Raw genomic sequence first — 18,838 nt, 5'->3', positions numbered from 1 at the left:
TGGCAAAGTTTGAATGTCGAATTTACTCTAAATAATTGAATTTCATTGAATTGGTCAAAAATGTTGGTGATGTGGCGAATCGTAGTCAATAGCATGTTTGAGAAGGAGGAAAGCATCCACAAAGCGTATCATCAACCAAGAGCTGATATTTTTGGTGCGTTACAAATTTATAAAATACAACAAGTTTAAAATATTAAACTATATTCATGTTACGTTCATTGAATTTAAATTACCATTTTATATTAATTTAACATTTATGCACAACTTATTTGTTTTATCTCATAGTCCCGCAGCAACGCATGTTTGTATAAAAATGGCGAACACACAACAACCAGCAGGCAACAAAGGTAAAGCTTTTACTGTTTATGTCGATACTAGAGTATCAAAATAAATTTTATGAATGTCATTCTTGAACATAGATTGATGGTGTTGTGGTAAAACAGTTGGTATATTTATTTCGCATTCAAATGAGTAATGAACTCGAAACGAAGTCGAAAGTAAATGAAGTGTTCAAGCTCTGACAAGTTTACCACCAAATGATAGCTGTTGTGATCAATGAACAGTTGGCTTTATGATTAATATTTCGTTTTTCTTTCTCTTTTTTCCCAGGACGAGTTCAAGTGATTGTATCCTTTACAGTTTAAAAGGCTTTTCATCAACATCAATCGGCCACTATATTAAAGAGACACATGACAGTTTAGTAAGGGATTGTGGACCAAAATATAGAATTGATACTTTATATTAATATAAGTTCAGTAGACACTTTTTACCTTTACCTGTTTTACCTGTCGTCGGTCTTTCTTAAGCATATCTGCTTCTTGACCCCCTTATCCGGATCGGTACTTTATTCAGTGCCAGATGACAAAATTTCTATATTCCATTACTCAATGTACTCAACTATATTCCACGCAGTGCTATTACAATATCCTTGTTTTGACTGTCACATATTAAACAGATATATAGCACATATTAAAACAGTTTCACGCTTTTAGGACATTGTTTTCAGTAGAATAAGATGGTATTTTGACTTGTTAGTAGCTCAATCAGGATTTAATTTGATATTCATACCTTTCCAGTAGCTGTTCAGTTTACTCTTGAATTCATTTATTGATTTGCTGCTCTCTACATCCTCTGATAAGCTGTTCCATTCGTTAATGTTTTTGGTGATCCTTCCAGGGACATCTTCAGTTATCAGTCTATTAAGATTTTTTGTCCTTTTCTGCTGTAAAAAAACCTGCAGACTCACCATGTTGAATTTCATTATTTCCAGCACTTCATAACCTTAACCCCTGAAAGTCCCATATCTGGTCATGACTAGCTAATGACTCTGTAACATCTGTACATAAATTAAAGCGTAACAACACTTTCAGCATTCTTAACAGAAGTTTTGCTGTTTTGAATATATAATATATATATATATTTGCAACCTTTATCACAATTCAGTGGTGTAGTAATATAAAGGTAATATCTCATTGCTATTCAATATTGAATTGAATGTTGCCATGTTACAGAAAAAAGTTCTCTTGTTGCTGCATTTGAATATCCAAAATATGACATGAGGTTGTCATTTCAAAAATTTCTACTTCAGATCTTTTCATATGAATTCCTGGAGAAAACAATAACCAAATCTGTAATCAGGTTATTGTTTTTATCTAGCCTACATCAGTCTCATGAGCTGAAATATTTGGCATGATCAAACGAAATCTGATCAGCTGTCGGTTATGAGATGCTCTGGGAGTCCCACGAAAAGATATGCGAGACCAGGACTTGAGAGTTATATTTATGAGCAAGTCGCTGTTATTTATATATAGTAAGAATCATTTAATAAGATGCATTACAAGATGGCAGGCTAAGTAAAGTGAAATGTATTCTGGTGTAGCAAAGTGTTGGGAATGTGCTATGTGACTACTGATATCGATCATGACCATGTAGCTCAGTTGGTTAGGGAGCTGCATTAGAAAGATTATCTTTTAATGCACTTTGATAAAATGCATTAGGAAGACCTGACTGTATTTCATTAACATTCCACCCATTTCAACAAAAGAGTTTAAGTTACAACGATACACCAGTTAAATGTACACATATATGTAAACTCTTAACTGGTAACATAACTTAAGGTTAGGTTAAATGAATATGAAACAGAAAAAGATTGTCCAGTATTTACCTTCAATTTCCCTGACATATGTACAGACTTGAAAAAGTTTCATACAGAGGTAGTTTGTGCATGGTTGCTGGATGACAAGGGCTGAGTAACAGTGGTGCATTTACACTGAAAATCCTTTTTTTAAGGACCTCAGACCTTGGTGAAAAAGTTGACAGCAGGGACCTCGGACCTTGATGAAAAAGTTGACAGCAGGGACCTCAGATCTTGATGAACAAGTTGACAACAGGGACCTCATACCTTGATGAACAAGTTGACACCAGGGACCTTAGACCTTAATGAAAAAAGTTGACAACAGCGACCTCAGACCTTAATGAACAAGTTGACAACAGGGACCTCAGACCTTGATGAAAAAGTTGACAGCAGGGACCTCAGACCTTGATGAAAAAGTTGAAACCAGGGACCTCAGACCTTGATGAAAAAGTTGACAGCAGGGACCTCAGACTTTGATTAACAAGTTGACAGCAGGGACCTTATATCTTGATTAACAAGTTGACACTGGGGATTTTAGACCTTGATGAACAAGTTGACAGCAGGGACCTCAGACCTTGATGAACAAGTTGACAGCATGGACCTCAGACCTTGATGAACAAGTTGACAGAAGAGACCTCAGACCTTGATGAACAAGTTGACAGCAGGGACCTCAGACATTGATGAACAAGTTGACAGCAGGGACCTCAGACCTTGATGAACAAGTTGACAGAAGAGACCTCAGACCTTGATGAACAAGTTGACAGAAGAGACCTCATACCTTTATGAACAAGTTGACAGCAGGGACCTCAGACCTAGATGAATAAGTTGACAGAAGAGACCTCAGACCTTGATTAACAAGTTGACAGAAGAGACCTCAGAACTTGATGAACAAATTAACAGCAGGGACCTCAGACCTTGATAAACAAGTTGACAATTGGGATTTTAGACCTATGAACAAGTTGACATTGCAGACCCCTGACCTATAGGGATAAGTTGACACTTTAGACTTCTGATTTTGAAGGATAATTTGAAACTATTATGCAACATTTCACTTTTAGTGGCAAATAGATGGCATCATGCTATTGGTCCTCTGACTTTTAGGAGCAAATTGTTGATGTCCAGGTGCTAGTTAGTTGTTGTGAGATGATTATCAGATACCAACAATGCTGCTTTGTAATTTTTACCGATAAATTTTGAAATACAATATCTCTGTGTTTTTAGGCATTGTTTATTTCGTAATAGGATTAACAAAGAAACCCACCTAATATAGAGTAACTTCCCTTAAATAACTGCTCTAAAGTTTTATATCCAGAACTGGTTGAGTATTGAGTGAAAGTACTGAAATTAGCTTGGACTTGCAAACCGTTTAAAATTCAAAGGATTTTTCTCTTCAGAAAATGAATAGATCTGTATGTACCAGTATTACCAATATTTTTATTCAGTTTTAACCGAAAAGGTTATTTACGATATATCTTCATACTATCTAGGTTGACTGTAAAACAATGATACAATTGTATTGTAAGACGTATGGCTTGAACCAATCAGAATACTGTCTTGTCTTGCAATGCAGGACTGTATTCATTAAACCAAAAGGCACCTGTATATCATTTTATGAAAACTAAATTGATTTCTTTATAAATGCATGAACACTTTTATGAATTTTTTCTTGACCTTTGACCCCAGAGATCATCACTTCCGTATCAGGTTCTCCTCTACTTAAATGGATGGTACTTCGGATTTTTCTTTGTATGCGAGATATTAATTTTCATTTTCAAAGGTAAGTTATTACTTGTTTCTTCAGGTTTTGTTATACATGTATTTTGAACCCCTTTCCTGTATTTACTGTAATACTGCTTGGTATATTGTGTAAAATTGTAGAATTGTTGAATCTGTCAAGCGTCTTTTCTATTGTGAAAAAATAAAAAAATGTATGTTTCAGGTATCCCGACCGACCCTGTTTATACCTCCAACCTTAAACCGATTTGATCTCGCTTCAATCCTGTATTGGGACAACTTGTCCACTGAATGCAAACAAATTTAAGGACAAACAAACAAGTACCCTCTTTATGTCAACAAAACGAAATTTAAATCCCATATTATTATTTAAAATACCTAAAAATATGGTTGGAGATTTTTGCAATTTCTTAAATTAATCTGAAAAAACCCCAACCCCAACCTACCTTCCCTAAATGTTTAGTCATGTTACCTGAATCATACATACATATTATTTTTTGGCTTTACTGTATTGACAAATTTATTACCCTGATCTCAAGTTTTTTAAAAACTAAAAATAACCATGTTATGTATCTGCCTATAACAATACATAATTACATATATACTACGTTTCTAATTGTATTGTGCCTGCATATGTACATCATGGATGAGATTTTATACGATTAGCGATAAAAACCTCTGTGGGATTTACAGCTCATAGGTGTAAGTCTGGGATTTACAGCTCATAGGTGTAAGTCTGGGATTTACAGCTCATAGGTGTAAGCGAGGATTACGTGCCGACTTGAATAAATTAGTACCTGATAATAAACATAAATGTCTTAATGTAAATTTTTGTTCTTCCCAGGTGAAACTCTTCCGTATGCAGATAATGTTTTACTTGCCGAGGTGATTCTGCTCTTTGTTCTAGCAGCAATTGAAGCAATGAGGATATTTTTTGGTATGATTTCTGAGGTTAAAATCATTTGGTCTTTCAATTTCTGTAAGGTAATCAATGTTTGATGTTAAATTCGTTTTATTTCAATTAAGTTGAACAATTAATTAGTTTTCTTTAAGGTATTAAAAAAAAAAAAATCTGTATGACAATGACACTTAGATATTACATTTATCTAACTATACTGTAGATACTGTAGATGTTAATTCATTTCTATGTGAAAGGGTAATGCTTTTAAAAGTGGCTTCAACAAAATCCATCTTTACTCATAATCTTATGATGTATTTTCTAATTTAACTAAAATAAAAGAGCAAAGATGTCCTTTATACAAATAGGGCCATCCTAAAAAAATGTTAATTTGCTTTTTATTTTCAGTAGGTAACTTGGAAGTGAATTTTCAGTGATTTTTAAACTATTTTTTTTTTCAAATAAATATTCCAAATGAAAGAGAGATGCTAGCTGTCTAAGTCAGTCAGTTATAAATCTGCAAACATTTCGTAGGCTGGTAGAATGTAAACAAAAATTCTAAGGTTTACACTTAAAAATTGATGAATATAATCCATCATATATAAAAAACAAGGTGAATTTTTTTTGTAGCTCAGAAAGGAAACCTGACAGAAAGAATCGTGGGGGTTGTGGTTTCCATCATGCTCAGTGTGCCGGCCATTCTTGGGGCGTTGTTCCTTTTACTGTGGCAGACGTACGTCCTCAAAGTCGACGTCATCCTAGCTGCGATACAGCTGGCATTCACAGGACTCGAACTTATCATGGCCATTGTCTCCATTATCAACTTTGCACGGTAAGCCTTCACACTAATAGGGTCATAACAAAATCTCATCCAAATGTCACAAACACTTTTAGGCTTACTGAAGCAGAGTTGAAGCTGAAGTCTGATTACTCATATGTTCATAACCAAACAGCTGAGACTTGAGGATCCCTGTTTTAATGCAAGCAAACTCTAGAAAATTCCATAGTTGTTTAAACATATATTACCTCCCCTTAATTTTGTTTTTGGTATAACCAATTGGAATTGATAAAGGAATCCCCCCTTGTAAGTTGCTCATTTGATTTTTCCGCAAGGTATGGGTTTCCTCTTCAGAAACGATTAATCAAAACTATTGTCATGCTTGGGGGAAAAAACAGATCCATAGTAGGGTGTCGCCGTGGCCACGTGATTAAAGGTGTTTGACTGTCTACAATCACTAGCCCTCCACCACTGGGTTTCGGGTCCGAGGCCTACATGGGACAGATGTAGGGTGTTTTCCCCCCAGGTACTTCAGTTTTCCTCTACCACCAAAACCTAGTCCTTAAATGACCAAAGATGTTAAAAGGATGTAAGCACAAACAAACCAAACTAAAGCTTTTGGCAGTGGTATGGAGAACCTCAAGTTCAGCTTGAGAGGGTGTCCGACTATTTGTAATATTTGGACCTGGAATGTGACAATGCTTAAAACTGCATTCACTTTTTACCTTGTGTAATGATGTGGCTTTATGTAACCATACCGCTTTGTGATTATTCCATATCAGGAAATTGAAAAATCCAACATGTTTGCCCTCTGGCATTTGAAATGTACTAAGCTGGTCTGTTAACTGTGGTATTTTTGTCCTTTCAGTGTTTTTGTTACCTAAATTTTACAACAGCCTGTTCCTTTATTAATTGGGAAATACAGCATTATTTGTATTGAAATTTGGAATATATTCCTCAGTTTGTGGTCATTTTGGGAAAATAAGGCACTTTTTAGCTAGAGGAAATGGCCTGTATTTGGTGGTAAAACTGAGCAAAAATAATCACTGCCTTTGTTAAATTTACTGTCGTTAGGGGCAAAATATTCCCATTTTAATGCAAATATGGTGGTTTTGATGGGTGTACAATTTTTAAGTTACCTATTTATTTATTTCAGAGCTACGCCATACTGAGAAGACAGTTTCATCATCATTAGGACTATTAGAAAGACATCGCCAAGACTGTTAAATGCCATTCTGTACATCTTAACAGCTGGTGTTAGGAAGACAATGGCCATATCTCTTGTGAAGTAAAGGATTTTTGATGGTCTTCAGATTAGTGCTGGCGTTATATATTTTCATAGAATAACTTCGTCTCAATTAAGGTGCCACGAAAGAGTGTGGAAGGTACAGGAGGCAACATTCCACAGACAGAAACACAAGTTATTCCTTCAGTCTGTGCGATGGGACTGGCTTCATTTTATGTCATTGCAAGCCTTTAAATTGGTGATACTCAGAGTATGTAAGGTAGAATTCAGTTTCTGGTCCCAGCATATTCCCTTGTCAAGTCGTACAGCCTAGTATGAATGTATTGTAGGAATGTTTTTAGTTTGGGGACCAGTTTATGATGAACACTACAAATACACAACCCAGGTGTAAGACAGTAACTATTTTGTGATTCCTTGATAGCTGATGCGTTCCTTGAATATACTGATAATTTCAAATTTTGGAATATGTAAATGTCAAACATCCTCATTTTAAAAGTTTAAAAGAAAAAGTCATTTAATGTTTTGTAATATTGAAAATCTCATTGCAAGATTGATGACGGATCATGGTTGAGGGGAGGTAACTATTGTAACACATTAAAACTGGAAATTTCCCTTATGCCCGCATTTTTTAATGAATCTCCAGAAGTTCCCTATACTTTCCATTGAAAAACTTGTACAAAAACTGATGATAAATTATGAAAGATGAATCTTTCACTGCAGCAATTGTTTATGAATGATATATTGTTAATTATTATATAATGTAATACATTGTATAGAATGAAATGATGTTAAAATAAATATTTATGATATAACTCCATCGGCTTGTGTTATTTTTGAGATATACATGTACATTTACTATGTAGTCTGTCTCAATGAGGCTAGGAATAGTCTTGAAATCTCGATCAGGTTAGGAATAGTCTTGAAATCCCTATCAGGCTAGGTATAGTCTTGAAATCACTATCAGGCTAGGAATAGTATTGACATCACGACAGGCTAGGAATAGTCTTGACATCACAATCAGGCTAGAAATGGTCTTGACATCACAATCAGGCTAGCAATAGTATTAACATCATGACAGGCTAGGAATAGTCTTGAAATCACAATCAGGCTAGAAATAGTCTTGACATCACGATCAGGCTAGAAATAGTCTTGACATCACGATCAGGCTAGGAATAGTTTGACATCACAATCAGGCTAGAAATAGTCTTGACATCACAATCAGACTAGCAATAGTTTGACATCACGACAAGTTTGGAATAGTATTGAAATCACTATCAGGCTAGGAATAGGCATGAAATCAATATCAGGAATAGACTTGACATCACAATCAGGCTAGGAATAGTATTGAAATCACTATCAGGCTAGGAATAGTCTTGACATCAGGATCAGGCTAGGAATAGACTTAAAATCACTATTAGGCTAGGAATAGTCTTGGAATCAATATCAGGCTAGGAATAGTCTTGAAATCAATATCAGGCTAGGAATTGTCTTGAAATCTGTTTACACTTCGATCTACATCCAACTTCTTTTATGTAAATTGAACCAGTGTCATCAGAAAACCTTTCAAATCTCAACAAAATCAAAAGATAATTATAAGCACTTATGGTGTTTGGTTTCCAACAGGTTTAACTATGTATTGTGTACGAAGTTGTGAAATTTGGAGTTATGTGTATGTTATGCAGTCTACATAATAATAATTATGACTTTATTGTGAAATCTTAGTAAATATAGCCTCATATAGTCAAGGTAGATCCACTTGGATTTATTGTTATAATAGTGATTTCCCAATTTTTCCGGATGCATGTACAAATACTTATCACTGATATAGCGCTGTTTCTCTCTTCCAATATTGAATTCTCTCTTTTTTCAGTCAAACATCTTAATGTTATTCAAGGTACTGGTAGTCAAAGACTCATGGTACATAAATGGTTCTTTAAATTAAACAAGAGACCCAAGGGCCTTAGCAGTAACCGAGTTATATTATAGGTACTGGTAGCTCAATTTCATTGTTGAGATGTACAAAATGTGGAAAACAACATGCAAAAAAAGTATAAGACACTAAACACTATTCAAATAAATTATTTTGCTATTGAGAAATATACCCTCTCCTCTAGGGATAAGCCGATAATCTGGGGGATAATGAAATTTACAATTTAGGTAAGGACCTTTCTTTCCATGAACAGTAAAGAAATCACTCTCAAAATAAGATCTTGTCCAGTCCCCAGGGGCTGGAGGGGTGGGGCCCAAATGGGGATAATAGTCAATAGTTATAAAATCTTCTTCATCAGACTCAGATGTTTTACTGTTCATAGATAGAAAGTTAAGATAATTTCTCGCTGAAAATGGACAAAATATCCCCAAGTGTTATTTCCCTATATAAACTAAAGTAACCTTTACCCCCTCCCCAACGGAGAATAGATGGCCTGGGGGTACTGAAATTTACAGTTTAAATATGCAGAGAAATTGACTGCAGTACCTCTGTGTCTGGAGAAGAAGATTTTTGAAATATTGGTTAATTTTCCCTTTGTGGATCAAGCCCTGGCCCTCGGGTTGGGGCAGGAATCCCTATTTTACAATTTTGTAGCCTCATCTACCAAGGAAGATTCTGACCAAGTTTGAAAAAATTCTATTCACTGGTTCTTGAGAAATGTAAAAAGTTTACGCATGACAGACGGAAAGCGATCAGAATAGATCACTTGAGCAAAGCTCAGGTGACCGAATAAAAACAAGACACATATTATATGAACACATTGCAGTCAATGTTTATTCATTATATATAATATCGCTAATTTGTTGAATTATTGTAAGAAAACTGCCGTTTTTTGCCTGTAATTTGCAGCATGCACTCCCGCTGACGAAAGTCGCTCACACACCATTCAGCCACTACACACAACATCACATACAAATCATCAGTTAATGTTAGGCCTCGCATACCTTGCTGATTGAGGACACTCTCCCCTGGAAATATTTACTACTTTCAGAAAGACATACCCATTAACATGTATAAAGTCTTCATTGACATTAAGATCATATGTACTTTAAATTGGGAAATGTTCAATGCAGTTTAATTTTCGTCTTTTTCGGCTTCTGAAATTGAGGGTGAATTTTTCATTACAGCAAGCATTGATATCAACATACTGGGGAAATATACATAGTAATTAAATGTGAAGGGCAAAATTAAAACTGGATCAATATGGATTTGACCAACAAAGGAAGAACATTTCCTGGTTTAAAGTAACTATTTCAGTAATAGAAGCAATAAAGGAAAAAATCTAAGTAACAAAAAAATAAACATCATATATAGGGTAGTTATGCAAAGCACAAATTCTGACCAGAAAACAACTTATTTGAAGAGTTCTGGATTGTATATGAGGATCTGAGTTGTCTTTATTACATGGGTTTTAAATTGTTTTTCTCCCATATCTTTTGAATTGGACAAAAAGTTCGCGAACAAAAATTGGAATTGTACACTTGTTAAGAGTATTGCTGACAAAGATTTCCCCAAGTTGTGTTGGTTGAAATTAATGTTATCTCACTCAAATAAGTTAATTTTCAAATTGTAAAAGATAATCAGTAAATCTCTTTTGAAATTAACTTATATGACTATCACAACTTGGGAAACTGTGTATTTATATAATCACAAAGGAAACTCATTTTGTAAAACCAGGTCAGACACAAATATTCAATCTCGCTGTGTTGTTTTAATATCCTACGAACAGTATAAATTGTGCTTGGCTGTGGAATCTTGTTGATCTGGACGTTTCTACGAAAAAATACTGGAATGCTTAACCTTCCAGATTAATAAAACAATGGATAATTCAGGTCTGGAAAGCAATGTTTTTGACTGAATCTAGATTTACTGGAATCTGTTCTACATGGCCCACAATACATTACATAGGCAGGTATGGATGAAAGATCTCCTTCAAGCTGACATGGCTGAAGAGATCTCAAGTACAGGTCATAACGAAAGGACATTTATTAACTCATTCGCTGAAATTTCAAAATTAATTATTCCAACATTTGAATTGGAAGAGTTCAAATGTGTCTTCAGGGATGAATGAGTTAATGATCATTGATCACACTGGCTGTAGCGCACACCAATGAATTTGAGCGGATAAAAAATGTTCGTTTTTACATTTTTAAAACTCATTCAACCCTACATATCAAAACTGGACTTACCCAGTCTTTGATTGAGTAAGGTTCAAAAGTGACTTTATGGGTGAATTTGTTAAATACAGATATAACAATTCATCTTTATAAGTAAGTGTCAAACATTCATTAAGCAAAGGGTAGACACAGCTCTATACAACTTAACAATATCTTCTACAGGCCCCTATTGGGAGTGCTTACCCTCACAGATTAACCCTAAACAGACAATTACAGTTAACGTCCTTATTTTAGCACTCCTAAGTTATAAGAAAATGATCAAAGTTTAACTGTACATATAATGCATTTTACACCATATAACCATAATGATCTTAACTCACATTCTACTGCACATAATGGAAAACAATACCTCTTTTGTGACCCAAAATATTTTTCTCGAGTCTGCTATTCAAATGCATTTCAATGTATATAATCATGATCAATTATAATTGCCTCCCTTCTTAGGGCCGACTTCACTCATATATATGTAAACATACAAATGCTGGCCCTTTTATTAGATATTGATTTTGATTGTGCAGTTCAAAAGCTTTTGTGGAGAAAAGACTCTGTATCAAATGTGTCTCAATTGAAAGAATTGTTTTCACAAATTTGAAATCTGAACATCAACTTTTATAAAAATATAACTCTGTCTCTATTAAAAGATGATATCAATATACTGAAAACTGATGAAAAAAAGAAAGAAATCAAAGCTATAGTGATAGAGCAGTTTCTTCACTTTCTGGTACTGAATATTTTACACTTTTAGTTTCTTTATCTAAAATCGGTCAACAAAGTTTACTACAATAACCTTGCAGTCAATACAAATTTGTAATCACCCTTTAAATGATCTACTTGTTTATAACCTAAATCGTCCAGCAAAATGCCTGGTAACGATCTAAATCGTCCAGTAAATAGCCAGCAACTGGTGAGGATCTTCGAGTGTCCTTGACATGAACAACTGATGGTGGACTTTGTTAGATCTGAGGTAGTTGTGTGGTCAGGTGCTTTCTACAGACATGGAATCACCATTACCCTTATTGTTACCATTGCATTTCACCATGTCTTTATTTGAAGTCTCAACCTTACACTCCATGTCACCTATACTCGTCTGACCTTTGACCTTGGTGGCCACGGCAACCATGTCAGAGGTTGGCACAGCAGCACTGTCTATGGTATGAGTTAACACTTGAGAGTCCCAACCACATGTGAACACTTTGTTTCCTCTCCAAGACAACCCCTTCACAAAGTCGCGGTGTGACCGATTTCTGTAGCTGTAGGGAGGAGAAAATGTAAATAATGCGGGTTAAAACAATGTCACTCCCTTCATTTCTGTTAAATATGATAGTTAGGGATAAACTGCTTATGTCAGGTCCAGTAAACTATATTTGTGAACAAAATTCACATCGGAATTCTTTTATGAAGTATTTTTCTTTTTCTTTATTGTCTTCCAACCTTTTCATTAAAACAGAACAAGCCATTAAAATCCGCTCTTTGAATGGCTATTTCACTTATGCATAAATTGGTGGGGAGAAGAGGCACTTATAATAGAAAATGAATGTGTGGTAAGGTCTACAATAGTAATAGTTTGAATTAAAAAAGATTCAAATTGTAAAGGGTACTGCCCTCTAAGTCCACACTACTCCCCTCCCCCCCCCCCCCCCCCCCCCCCCTTCTATATTTATGATATGGACATACAAACTTCTCAATTTCTCAGCTATTTGTAAATTCACTACAGTACATTCGCATATAAGAAGGGTAGAATTCTACACAAGTACTCACATTTCTGTACACTTTGGAGAACTAATGTCGGTGACCACAACCTCACAATCGTCCGATACCGAGGCCAGCAGGCTGGGACTGTAATAAAACAAGTATGACAGATATACAACAGCATGCTACAATTTACTTTCCTGTTCCTAGATGAGTCATGTTCCACAGATTTAGCCACTCAATACAATTCAACAGCTCCATAAAAAGACAGCAACACAGATATTAAGGCACGATTTGTCATGACATATTCCAGGGGTGCAGAGAATGTAAGTGAGCATAACCCCTGGAGTATCGAATATGTACAGGAACTAACATCAAATAAATCCACATACATGTTATGGAACATCTTCTGGTTTCAGGAGAATACCTTACAGCATACAGAGCCTCTTAAAAATAATGCAAAATGGAAGTTACCCTTTTTTCTTTTCTTTTTACTTTCATCTGGATGATGTGTTAAAAGTTATTTGGTCAACATTTCTGTGTGCATCGATCCAAAACTAGTGGTTCTCCTAGCCCCATAGTCAAAATTTGATATTAACTGTCACATTGAATAATATTGTGAACAACCTGCCTAACTGACTAGTGATTTTAAAGATTAATTTCTAGCCCTCTTCAACCTAATGATCGCTTCAAATTACAGTATAACCCATTGGTGATGTCCTTACTTGTCTTTGGAGAACTCTAGTCTGTTGACACAGCGACAGTGTGCCGTGTACGTCACTGGTGTTCCTATTGATGTTCGTGTATCCTTGACTACGATTTGACCGGTTTCGTCACCGACAGCAAATGAATGTGGGGAGTTCGGCTGCCAAACAACACTTTTAGGGGAATGTTGAAGGGGTAACTTATCTGAAACAGACAAAACATGGGAGTGTAAAAGCTCTCTTCAAGACAGTGTAGCAGCATATTCAATTTCACAACACTTATACTACTTCTGACTTCCCTACCACCTAATGGTTTTGGCCACAGACTACATTTGTAAGTCCACACTACTCCCCTCCCCCCCCAGACTACCTTACTATTTTACAGTTTAATGGTTTTGGCAACAGACTACCTTACTATTTTACAGTCTAATGCTTTTGGCCCCAGACAAACTTACTATTTTACAGTTTAATGATTTTGGCCACAAACTACCTAACTATTCTACAGTTGAATGGTTTTGGCCACAGACTACCTTACTATCTTACAGTGTAAGGGTTTTGGTCACAGACTACCTTACTATTTTACATTGTAAGGGTTTTGGCCAGACTACCTTACTATTTTACAGTTTAATGCTTTTGGCCACAAACAACCTTACTTTTTTACAGTTTAATGGTTTTGGCCACAGACTACCTTACTATTTTACAGTTTAATGGTTTTGGCCACAGACTACCTTACTATTTTACATTTTTTTGCCACAGACGACCTTACTATTTTACAGTTTTTTGCCACAGACTACCTTACTATTTTACAGTGTAATGGTTTTGGCCACAAATAACCTTACTATTTTACAGTTTTTTGGTTTTTGCCACAGACTACCTTACTATTTTACAGTTTAATGGTTTTGGCCACAAATAACCTTACTATTTTACAGTTTAAGGGTCTTAACTGACTTTTTGTTGTTGAAAGGCCTTTTAACCACCAAAGTAAACAAAACCAATGCTACTGTATCTTCAATAAGATTCATCAGTTTGGAAAATGGTAATACATGTATAAAAGTTTGCTTTATACACAAACAATGTACGTATCAAAGGTGTCGCAACATTTCAAGACCAACTGGTCCCTTTGTCAAGCTATGACTGAGTGAGCAGTTTGAATTATTAACCAGTTCGTAATTGTTAATTTCATATAACACAGGATGTTTCACCTATCAATAGAGAGTGTATACACATTGTACTGACTAGGTTATTGGCTGGGAATCTGGTCTACTTTCCGCCAATAACCTTTTCGATACAGTGTGTATACACTGTCTGTCGATAGGTAAAACATCAAAGGGTTACTTGTTGTAACCAACTTTAACAACTACCTCAATAGTAGAACATAGGCCGTGTGTGTGGGAAACCAAAGTATTTCTGATAAGCATTTCTAAAACTTCTGTTACAATTGAGTCTGTACAGCAGGACATATAATCATAGGGTTTACAAGGTTTCAATTTTAATACAGCGAAATGTTCACTTACCTACAATACTAACTGGTTTGGGTTTTCTTGTGTCCCATAAAAATATTCGGCCATCCTGAAAAAGGTAAGAAGCATTCCATTTTATCTGATCTTACAAATTGTAGCAAGATTGATCTCCCTTGAACACAACAAAGCCATCCCAGGGAAATCTTTTGTAACAATGAGCAGAAGAGAAAGTTGGCTGACTCTGAGGTGAATGTCTGGAGTCTTGAGACAAGACAGACTCTGTGATGATTTATAGCTGCCTCTGTGGAGTTTAGTGTTTTGACTCTTAAAATACCAGTGAACAGGACAGTTATAAAGCCAAATCTGTCAGGTTAAATCCTTGAGTATTGAGAAACCAGTAAATCGAAGAGAAATATGACAGAATCTCTGGGATTAAACCCTGATGCATGACTTCCAAAACAAAGATATAGCCAATTTTGTCAAGTTGAATCCCTGGAACATGACTCACCAAGGAACAGGAAAGAAATGTAGCCAATTGTTGTGATCAAATCCTGGAGTCTCGACCTATCTGTGAACAGGACAGGAAGATGTACTGTAGTAGGACGAGGAATAGTGATAAAGATAGTGTCGTCGCTGGGGCTCGAACCTGCGACCCTTGGCTCTCCAGCCCCGACGCTCTACCACTGAGCTAAAGGGAAATTCCCTACAGCAGACGCTTGTAAGGCAACCTAATTTATCCACATCTTTTACAGTACTACTCTGTCGGGCTAAATAAATCCCTTGAACATAACTCACCTAAGAACAGGAAAGAAATTTAGCCAAATGTTTGTGATCAAATCCTTGAGTCTCAACCGACCTGTGAATAGGACAGAAAGATGTTGGACTCTGTGGGGCTAAATCTTTGGAATGTGACAGAAATTTAGCCAATTGTTTGTGATCAAATCCTCGAAACTTGACCTACCTGTAAACAGTACAGAAAGATGTTGGACTCCATGGGGCTAAATTTCTTGAACACGACTTACCTAGGAACAGGTAAGAAATATAGCCAACTGTTAATGATTAAATCCTTCTCGGGTCTCAACCTACCTGTGAACAGGACAAGAAGATGTCCGACTCTGTCGGGTGACAGTTGATGCATTCCACTGTATCACTGTGAGCTAGAACAGACAACAGACAGACATTGCCATATCATCAACATGAATTTCACAAATTGATTGTTTAAGTAGATTTTTTCTAATCTCAATAACACAATTTCAGCATATGGAAAAACTATGATATTCTAGGAAGACAATTGTGAAATTCCAAAGAGTCAGTTGATAAAATTTTGCAGATTTAGTGTTACATCAAGGTTAACAACATCTTCGCTAGCCAATGGTTCGCTTCGTATACACTCCACTTATCCTTGGCGGATATAGCCTTGTTTTCATAATTCCCTCCACTGCCACCAAGCGGACATACTGAGTTATCGCTCTTCTCCCAAAAAAACTTTTAACCAATCAGAATGACCTTTACATACACACTCCATCGATGCGTTGACAAAAGCATGTGTATGTCGAGGAGGAGTTTAAATGACAGAGAAATATGGAAACAATCCAAAGGCAGCACAAATATTTTCCCAGGTCATCATTTACATGTGGCACGAAGTCAAGGATTTCCACCAACTAATTTTAAACTCCAGAAGTTTCCCCAAAGATTGTGCACCTATTTTTTTGGGGTAAAACACATAAACAACAACGTGCTTCCGTAAAGGGAATCGCCATTACTGTTTTCCTTCGTCAACAGCGCTATATGTAAGATGCGATTTCATTAGATGAGAGCGATTGGCACCGCACGAACATTTGAAGGCTCGGTTAACAATGCTATATTCGCCAAGGGTAAGTGGAGTGTATACGAGGCGAACACTTGGCTAGTGAAGATGGGTTAACAACTTTGGCCTTAAGCTTACCTCTGTATGTGTTTCTAGAAGCTAGCGTTTCCAAATCCCAAACTTTCACACTGAAATGAAAATTAGGAAGCATAAGTTAAACAAAACTGATAGCTGCATATATGTTTTTNTCCTACAGAAGAAGAAGGTTTTTAAAGAATAATTTGCTATGTTTCCCCTATAGGGCCCCGCCCTTCAGGCTCCTGGGGGGCCAGACCCAAGGTTTATACAAAATTGGTTCACCTTAACCCAATGATGCTCCACACCAAATATGGACCAAATCCTTTCCTTCCTACAGAAGAAGAAGGTTTTTAAAGAATAATTTGCTATGTTTCCCCTATAGGGCCCCGCCCTTCAGGCTCCTGGGGGGCCAGACCCAAGGTTTATACAAAATTGGTTCACCTTAACCCAATGATGCTCCACACCAAATATGGACCAAATCCTTTCCTTCCTACAGAAGAAGAAGGTTTTTAAAGAATAATTTGCTATGTTTCCCCTATAGGGCCCCGCCCTTCAGGCTCCTGGGGGGCCAGACCCAAGGTTTATACAAAATTGGTTCACCTTCACCCAAGGATGCTTCAGACCAAATATGGAACAAATCCTTTCAATCCTACAGAAGAAGAAGGATTTTAAAGAATTTGCTATAGTTCCCCTATCGGGCCCCGCCCCTCAGGTCCCTGAGGGACGAGACCCACCATTTTTACAAAATTGAGTCCCCTTGGCATAAGGATGCTCCAGACCAAATTTAGTCAAAATCTACTAGGCCGTTCAGGACTAGTAGCGTTTTAAAGGAAAAGTTGACGGACGGACGCTGCGGTATGGCATAAGCTCACCATGGTCCTTTGGACCAGGTGAGCTAAAAATATATGTAATTTTGATGCAGGAATAGTAAGGCTGTAACGATACATTACCACCACGATACAATATGTATCACAATACATATAGCAACAGTAGAAGCAAAGGGAAAAGATATTGTGCCTGATACAAAATATTGGGCCTGATACATTGTGTTACCTGGGCCAGTAACACGATGTATCAAGATATCAATATATGCTACAAAATTCTAATGGCAATATTACAACTGGAAGTAGACTTTGTCCAAAATAGGCATGACACAATTTACATCTTTCATGCCAAGCTGAAGCTGTCACACACAATGTGGTAACCGATATGAGTAGACTAAATACAGAAACAACAAAATCTGGAAAATATCGTTGGTGTATCGTGACCTCCCAAAAAATATTGTGTATCGTACCGAATTCAAAATATCATGACGTATTGTCGCATGATATATTGTTGCAGCCCTAGAGTATAGATATATACATATACAACTCGTGAGAACTGCCAGAGTTAGGGGCCCTGGAATCCATTATCCATGCAAAACTGTCCTCTCACAATTATATACCCACGAAATTTTTTCTTGCAAATGTGCAGAACTCAAAAATGGTCCTTTAACTGAATGAGTTTGCATTAAAACCGATTTTACTCTATGTTTATACTTTATCATAGGTAATTTCAATGCAGTTTACTGTTTGCCTTTTTCGGCCTCCATAATGAGGGCAAATATATCATCGCAGCAAATATCAGTATGCCATATACCTTAGTCATTAACATGAAGGACAAAATCAGCACAAGGTTAATATAGCTTGTATAATTAAATATAGAGCGAAAGTTTGACAGGTCAAAACTGTTATACAGCAACCGTACCATCTGTCGTTGCTTCCTGAGATGGCCCTCTTGTTGTCACTAGTGATGGATATTGAGCTGACAACGTCATCGTGTTCTAACGTTGATAATTGATGCATAAAGGTGTCAAAGTCATCAATCAGTTCCCATACTGCAAGTCCTCCTGTAATCATAAATCTGTATGTGTAGATAAACTGTCAAAATATCTTTTGTGTGTGCAAATTTTCATTTTTTTCGACTTTTTCAAAGTACTTGAAATGTAGAAATGTTGCCATCGACATTGCTGCATCATCACATACATCCCAGTGTGTTGATTCACTTGATATACATTCGTACCCATATCAATTTAAGCCGATTTAATAATAACTGAAACCTAGTGAAAATTTTCCACACAGTGAAAATTCTAACTTTTACAACA

At 36.3% G+C, this 18,838-nt stretch overlaps 2 protein-coding genes across 3 annotated transcripts in view; one reads left to right on the top strand and one right to left on the bottom strand.

Moving 5' to 3' along the window:
* The first annotated feature begins 6 nt into the window (after positions 1-6).
* Positions 7-7,594, top strand: LOC110457615 (transmembrane protein 216-like). 2 transcript variants are annotated; one of them, XM_021508967.1, is made up of 7 exons: positions 7-154; positions 286-347; positions 610-626; positions 3,818-3,911; positions 4,713-4,805; positions 5,397-5,598; positions 6,701-7,594. In XM_021508967.1, exons 2-7 carry the CDS (start codon positions 314-316, stop codon positions 6,714-6,716), a joined length of 456 nt encoding a protein of 151 aa, XP_021364642.1. In that variant the 5' UTR covers positions 7-154; positions 286-313; the 3' UTR covers positions 6,717-7,594. The 2 variants fall into 2 exon arrangements, with proteins under 2 accessions (XP_021364642.1, XP_021364643.1); XM_021508968.1 differs by lacking the exon at positions 6,701-7,594 and having other exon boundaries at positions 5,397-5,602.
* A 1,933-nt stretch (positions 7,595-9,527) lies between these two features.
* LOC110457586 (methylosome protein 50-like) overlaps positions 9,528-18,838 on the bottom strand; it is a 34,846-nt gene continuing 25,535 nt past the window's right edge. Inside the window, exons 3-9 of the mRNA XM_021508920.1 lie at positions 18,442-18,583; positions 16,756-16,805; positions 15,897-15,967; positions 14,865-14,919; positions 13,372-13,555; positions 12,716-12,793; positions 9,528-12,207 (exon numbers count right to left, since the gene is read on the bottom strand). Coding sequence (XP_021364595.1) covers positions 11,934-12,207; positions 12,716-12,793; positions 13,372-13,555; positions 14,865-14,919; positions 15,897-15,967; positions 16,756-16,805; positions 18,442-18,583 — 854 coding nt within the window. The 3' untranslated portion in view covers positions 9,528-11,933. The remainder of the gene's footprint in view (positions 12,208-12,715; positions 12,794-13,371; positions 13,556-14,864; positions 14,920-15,896; positions 15,968-16,755; positions 16,806-18,441; positions 18,584-18,838) is intronic.

This window comes from Mizuhopecten yessoensis, unplaced genomic scaffold (genome assembly GCF_002113885.1).
Source record: "Mizuhopecten yessoensis strain PY_sf001 unplaced genomic scaffold, ASM211388v2 scaffold9253, whole genome shotgun sequence".
Lineage (NCBI taxonomy): Eukaryota > Metazoa > Mollusca > Bivalvia > Pectinida > Pectinidae > Mizuhopecten > Mizuhopecten yessoensis.
The sequence above is the reverse complement of the archived record's forward strand: the minus strand, read 5'-3'. Positions and strand labels throughout refer to the sequence as shown.